At 39.6% G+C, this 7,496-nt stretch overlaps 1 protein-coding gene across 1 annotated transcript; it reads right to left on the reverse strand.

The window, feature by feature from the left end:
- Nucleotides 1–405: 405 nt before the first annotated feature.
- DUXB (double homeobox B) lies at nucleotides 406–5,704 on the reverse strand (the record flags this gene model as incomplete). Its single annotated transcript, XM_082677833.1, is given in 7 exon segments — nucleotides 406–659; nucleotides 942–1,047; nucleotides 2,071–2,102; nucleotides 2,105–2,221; nucleotides 2,589–2,673; nucleotides 4,674–4,831; nucleotides 5,680–5,704. Coding segments are annotated over 7 exon segments (777 nt in total).
- Between the last annotated feature and the right edge of the window lie 1,792 nt (nucleotides 5,705–7,496).

Consider the following 7,496-nt stretch of genomic DNA (forward strand, 5'->3'; position numbering starts at 1 on the left):
CACTGCCCACAAGAAAAACAACCTCCATGTGGGTTTCCAAGTGGTTTTTCCTTCCCCCTGCTTTAGTTTTGCCTCTGACAGGATGACCTCCTTATTTATTGTTCTTTAAATTGCTGTGATCTGCATCCAAAGAAAGGAGGACTGGTCAGGTTCAGAATGCTATCTTCTTCCTGCTGAAGCTCAAGCCCTGGTGAGCTTTGCAAAGTTCAGAAGAACCTGAAAATCCTGGAGGGTCCTCTTCCTGTGGATCAGGATTCAAAAAGTTTGTACCTTTTACTGACAATCTGTGGATGGCAGGAGTTGACCTAAAGGCTTCTTGAGGTTTCTGTATATTGCTGGTGCGGTTGGCTGAGGGCATGAGGTGGTTCTCCAGCTGACTCTGTGTGGTGTGGCCACCAGTCTGTCTCAGTAGGTCCCTTTTTGAGGATCCCGCTCTGCAATCAGAGCCTGGCAGCACTCATCCCACCACTGCAGAAAGTGAGATATGTCCACCTGGCTCAGATCCTGTGGTGGTGGTTTTTTGTGCTCAGCTTGAGGCTGAGAATAGTCTTCCAGCTGCAGTACTCCCATGTCAGTCTGTTCTTGGTGATCCTGGCGTTCTTGGTATTGGGGCCAGAAGGGGTGCTGAGTATCTGGGTCTCCTCTCATAGTCAGCAGTTCTGGCACATAATTCCCAAGTGTTAGAGTAGAGGGAGAGTTCTCTCCTCTCTGCACAGCCTGCATGGGCTGCATCATGACACTTTGTCCTTGGATCACACAAGGGACAGAGGATACGTGGGATGGGAGAAGAACAGGTAGAAATGGTTGGTTCCTGCTGAAAGAACTGGAGGAAGCAAAATGATGAGATCTGCCTGGGAGAGTACATAGGTCAATTTCGTGCTGCTGAGCTGTCATACCAGGTCTCCCATTTGGGCCATCTACCAAGGAATTCACAGGCTCACTTGTGCTCTGCCCAGGGTACAGAGATCTTGGGTCCTGAAACCACATCTCCGTGAGAAAAACAGAGACATGGATATCATAAGACAAGTGATTCTGGCTGTTCTCAAACTGTGTAAAGCAAAGGGCCTATTATATAGGCCCAAATCTCAAGAGGTGTGTGTGTGTGTGTGTGTCTATACATGTATATATATATATATATATATATATGAAATTAATTGCCCTTGTTCAGTATGTGTATATATGTACATATGTGTGTGGACACGTATATATGTGCATATGCTTAAGTATGTGTGTTTATGTATGTATATGTATACATATACATACATACAAACACATAGATTTAGGTCATAGCACATTCAGCAATCAACTATAGATGAAACTCTGGCTAAAAAGGCATATGCTTTAGGATCCACCCTTCAATTTCAACGATGGATCAGGGAACAAGGTCTCTTGACGAGGTTGACATTTTCCTCCTATTAATCAGTGTTTGCACAGGAATACATACCTTGTAAACGTGTATAAATCTGAATAAGGATTAATAAACACAGATAAGTGTTTATGAGGGTCATTGTGCTGATAGACCTATGAACATGCTTCCTAGTCATGAGCGTTGAATGTATACGGAACCACTATCCCCATAGCTTAGGTAGAAGAAGGTACTAATGAGGGTGCTTTTGTTCCCCTATTTGACTATGCCTGTAGATTTTTTGGGGGTGTTAAAAGTGGGGGAAGGAGAGATGGGCAGGATATCTAGTTGGCAGAGGCCAGGAATGCTGAAAAACACTATACCTGGCATGGACTGCCCCTCCCAAGAAAGAATTGTCTGGCCCAAAATGACAGCAGTGCCAAGCTTTAGAAAACCTAACGAGAGTGTTCTCAAAATAGACATTAATTTTCACATTTTCCCACAGTTTTGCTGCTGGTGATTCTGAATAGATGCACCACTGACAATTTGATTAGAAAATTCTTCCTTTTGCAGGAATGTGACTTGCAATGCCAGGTGTTTACTATCCCAGGCCTTTGTCCTTGATTGCTGTGGTAATCTAGGTTAGTCAAGGTTTTCCAGCAACCACTCGGGGTAACATCGTTTAATGGGTTAGGGATATTTGCTGCCATAGACATAAAACTTACTTGAATTCTCGATTCTGGAATGCCTGTTTGGCTAGTGTTTTCCTGTTTGCAATATCAAAGAATTGGTTCCTCTTGAAGGCTTGAACTAGAATGTTTGATTGAGATCTTGGAACCAATGTGTGGTCTTGTGTGGCTCCTTTTGGTAAGTATTCTGAAAGAGAACGCAGGGACAATAGGGTTTTTAGGACATTTTTGCATTCAAGCTGGAAACTCAAACTTGGGAAGATAGTGCTGACCTCTTACTCCCTCTGAATCCCCCTGAGATGACAGAAGAGGAGGATGTTGCCCTGCTCAGAGCAGCAGGACCAAAAAGTCCAAAGCCTTTCTTGCTCAGAACCCGTCTGTCCCAGCCACTGTGGGACCATGCTTATATTGATGACCTTAGGTTACTCAGAACAGGCTGTAACTGGCTCCAAAACTAAGGATTCTTTGTGGAGAATTTGGGCACAACATTCAGAATTGATTCCCCTCTCAATGGGACCCACTAATGAACTGCATTTGGACTGGTGGGTTCTTACCTTGAGTATAAGGCTGAGGCTGGTTCTGTCCATGGGTTTGGTCTTCCCCTAGGAGGAGCTGAACCCCAATCGGCTCTGTCTTGCTCTGTGGTTTTTAAACCAAATCTGAGTGGGAAAAGACGACGTGAAAGTCATGTAACTCAGTCTGTGTCATTCCAAATATCAATGCAGTTAAACAAAACGAATTGATCAACTGCTCTTGGGATAATATCCCTAAGAGAAAGACGATGTATTATCCTGGGATTGATGCTATTATTAGCATACAATTCAGGATGGTATACAATCTGCTCTCAACTCAAGTTAGCATTTCTTGTATGGTCATCCTCAGGGTATCCAAAATAAATTTCCCTGATTTAAGAAAAACAGTGTAGTTCTCTCGAAGGAAGTCAATCAATCTCTCTCTCTCTCTCTCTCTCTCTCTCTCTCTCTCTCTCTTTCTCTCTCTCTCTCTCTCTCTCCCCCTTGTGTTGTATCAACTTTTCATTAGAATACCATTTCATAATACACAATACATATGGGATTGATCTTAGAAAAGAATTTCTTTATGTAGGGCAGTAGAATTAGCCATAGTCAAGAGCAGGGCTAACTCACCTACACTTTTACTTATTTCATCCCATAGTCAGCAATAGATAATGAAACTCCTAGGGACCCCATATATCTTGCTTTAAAACTATTATCACTAACATAGCCAATTGTATTCTGCTTGTTTCCTCATTACTGGAGTTGACATTGCAAGGTGCTTTCAAAGTATTTCTGAGTGTTTTATTTTGATAATTTGATAATTCATGGTAAGATTAGGGTGTCAGTTATAACCAATATCTGATGTAGTACTCATATCCCAGGCATTGTGCTAAAAGGTTATATCTATTCTTTAAATTAATTAATAAAAATATTTTCCAATAAGAAGTCTTAAGCCCAAGTGGAAACTGGAAACTAATGAGTAAGTTACTGAACACAGTTGCAGAAGCAACCTCATCCTACATTGTTTCCTGGACTTGCCATCCTCCACCTCAGTTCAAATGGGCCTAGTACCTCTCATGCAGCTAATCACTAGATAGTCCCCCAAAGTGCACTTTATTCTGGGATTTGGGAAAACTGTTTCCTACACCTAAAACAAATGCATTAAGAAAAGGGGAACTTTTCTTCTCCCCAGCGTCCCCTCAGACTGATGCCCTTATATATAGTGACTTATTGGAGACTATTTTTTTTTTTTTTTTTTTTTGCGGTACGCGGGCCTCTCACTGTTGTGGCCTCTCCCGTTGTGGAGCACAGGCTCCGGACGCGCAGACTCAGCGGCCATGGCACACGAGCCCAGCCTTTCCACGGCATGTGGGATCCTCCCGGACCGGGGTACGAACCTGTGTCCCCTGCATCGGCAGGCGGACTCTCAACCACTGCGCCACCAGGGAAGCCCCTGGAGACTATTTTTGATAACAAAAATCTGAACTCATTATTCTCCTCTGAAAGCACCTTTTTTATTGACCTTTATTGATTTCAATACTGTTTCAGTTGGTATAATTGTATTATTTACAGCTATCTTTTTGCTGACGAAGAAATCCAGTTTATTTTTATTTTTACATCAGTAGTTCTATTCAAAATGATACAGTATGGGATTTTATTTCATACACTCCTGTGTATGAATCACATTTCAGATATTAGTAAAAAAAAAAAGCTAGCTTGAGAATTTACATGAGTGCTTACCCCACAGTTTCCTCATAATTATATATTAATCATTATTCTGCAGTATATATTCCAGTACTTGATACCATAGCATTATCATAGTGATCCAATTTCCTATAATCTCTAAATCTCAGAAGTTGATTTAACTATCTCCTATTGGAGAGCCTCAACCAGTATATTCTTTTCTCCAAGAGTGAATGCCCCCAACCAATTGGTAAAAGAAGTAACAGTTTTCTACCATTGGTAAAAGAGGTAATTCTTGTTTTTATTTTGTTTTAAATATTATTTAACAGGAAAAACCTTTAGGAAACATACCCAACATAAGAGAATCACCTGCCAGTGCTAAGCTTGGCCTTTCTCTTTACCTGAACCTGACAGATAATGAAATAGAAACCTGATACTAACCTGAATTTTAGATTCTGGAATGCCAATTTCCTTGGCCAGTTGTTTCCTGTTAGCTTTTTCAGGGTAAGCGTCATGTTCAAACCATGCTTGGAGGATATTCTTTTGACTCTGGTTGTAAATAATCTTGCCTTGCCAGGTTTCTTTTTGTAATAGTATGTCTGATGAAGAGAAAATGGGGAGAATTATGAAGGATATGTTTATGGATTAAAAACTGGGTGAGCATGTATCTTACTTCAGGTTGAAAGTCTGTAAATCCAATGATTATTCTGTATTTTTACTTTAGGGATATACCTAAAGTCATTCTAAATTGGAGACATGGGAATTCCCTGGTGGTCCAGTGGTTTGGGCTCCATGCTCTCACTGCCAAGGGCCTGGGTTCAATCCTTGGTTGGGGAACTAAGATCCCACAAGCAGCCCGGCGTGGCCAAAAGAAAAAATTGGAGACATACAGGTCAAATATATATATAATAGAAAAAATGACAGTCTGTCATCTCTGAGTTACCAAAGGAAGAAGTTACTAGAAATCTACAAAATTACATGCAAAGAAAATAGGAGTTAGGAAAATAAATGGAAATAAATGAAACAAGTAAAACATTAAAACAAAAACAAGAAAAACATTAAAAGGATAAATTAAATACAATACACAAAACTGATACTTTATGATAAAATACATTTAAATAAATATAAAATGTTAAATTATTAGATATAAACTAAACATAAAATATTATGTATTCCATATATATTTTTCTCCATTTAAAGTGTTAACTTTAAGACTTTTGAAAACCCACATATGGGACTCACGGCTGTCTCTTAAATTTGAAATTGCATTCTCTCACTTCAAAGCACCCATCAATCCCCTGATACAACTTATCACTGCAAAACAGCCCCTGCTTCAACAACCTATTCCTCTAATCATAATTGGGATTTTACTTTTTATAAACTCTGGAAAATAAACAAAGCATGTGGCATTATCAAAGAAGAGAGCAAAACACAGATGGGAATTTACCACTTGCAGTGCTGTTCAAATCCATCTTGGGAAGAGGTATCCAGATTCTGCAGAGATGAGTGGACAACTAAGCAAGACACAGGATTTATAAAATACCCAGAGCGACCCACCCATTTCTTAAATACCCTCCTATTTAATCCCTTCATTAAATATTTAACACTTTTCAGAAGAGAGTTGAAGTAATCAGGTTAAGAGGAAATACAGATTCTACCAGATTCTAATTTTGCATCTATTATAATATCTCCCCAAATATGACTTAGAATCTGTGCTTTCTACTTTACATAGTACATATGTATGTATCAATATATATTATAATATATGCTTTGTTCTCTATAATTTTTAGTACTCCTGTTTCTTAATTATTTTGGCTTGATGATATTATTTTAATATTAGATCGATATTCCTATTCACTTTTAGGCTCCCTGTTTTCCTTAGCCCTTACTGAAACAAATTTCTTTCCATTATTGTTAGTACGGTTTATGTGTTACCTTGGCTATTCTATATTCCACAGTAATTAAAAAAAACACTGATCTAGGTGTTGCTGTGAAGGTATTCTATAAATTGAATTATATAATCAGTTGGATTTAAGTAAAGGAGATTATCCTCGATAATCTGGGTGGGGCTGATGCAATCAGCGAAAAGTCTTAAGAGCAAATCTGGGTGCATTCCTAAAGGAAAAGAAATCACGCCTATGGACAGCAGCTTCATCTCCTGCCAGAGACTTTCAGCCTGCCCTTCCAAAGGGCCTACCCTAGAAATCTCATTCTTGCCTAGCCAGTCCCCACAATTGTATAAGCCATTTCCATTTAATAAATGTCTTTATTTGTGTATGTGTATGTATGTATGTACACACACAAGTATGTATATAATTTCACAAGTTCCCTGTGTGACTTGAGTTCAGAATGCTACTGATTCTGTTTCTCTGATTGAACACTAAATGATACAGATGTTGGTACTGAAACTGAGCAGGACCCTGTGGGGCTCATTGTCTCAGGTTTTATGGTAATGGGGTTAGTTTCCAGGTTGTCTCTGGCCAGTCATCTTGATTGGCCCATGTTTCGTCTGACTCAGGGTCCTTCCTGGTGGCACACCCATCTCTCAGTCAAGATGGATTTCAGCGTGAGGGCTTCTGGGAGGTTGGCAGGACACATCGTCTCCTCCCTCCTCCTTTTGGCCCCTCCTGAATTCTGGTTAGTTGCACTTCATTCTTTATCAGGACCTCCTATTGTGAGACAACTCAGGTAAGCGGTTATCATACCTGGCCAAGGCGGGCAGTTTTGGTCAACGGTTCCCTAACAGAAGAAAAGTTACAAATACCAGCTATTACCATGTGACCATTTGCATAAATGAGGTTATACTAATTATGAGGATTGCATTATGAATATGTTTGTATAAATATTAACAAAATATTTTGCTTTCTTCCTGCTCTTATTCCCTGATGATCCAATATAAGATGTATTAATAATAGTTAACATTAAATCACCGTATTTAAGGGGCATCAAAAGAGAAGTATTCACATCAGCCAAGGATGTTGCATCCTCTTTGGGGAAAGGATTAGCATGTTTCTCTTGTAGGCATGATAGTTGCACCATATTAGGCAGAAATACCACTTTGTTATTATCTTTATTTGGAAATTATTTATGGTTTCAGGAGATGTGTATGGTTTCCAGGTTGACAAGGTATGGACAGAGCTGGTCAGTTTTGTGTCAGTATGGCTAAGCTACAGACCCTAGTAATTCAAACACTCACCTACTTGGAGTTTCTGTGAAGGTATTTTGTAGATGTGATTAAAGTTCATAATCACTTGACTAAGGGAG

This window comes from Grampus griseus, assembly GCF_964374135.1.
Source record: "Grampus griseus genome assembly, chromosome: 19".
Taxonomy (NCBI): Eukaryota; Metazoa; Chordata; class Mammalia; order Artiodactyla; family Delphinidae; genus Grampus; species Grampus griseus.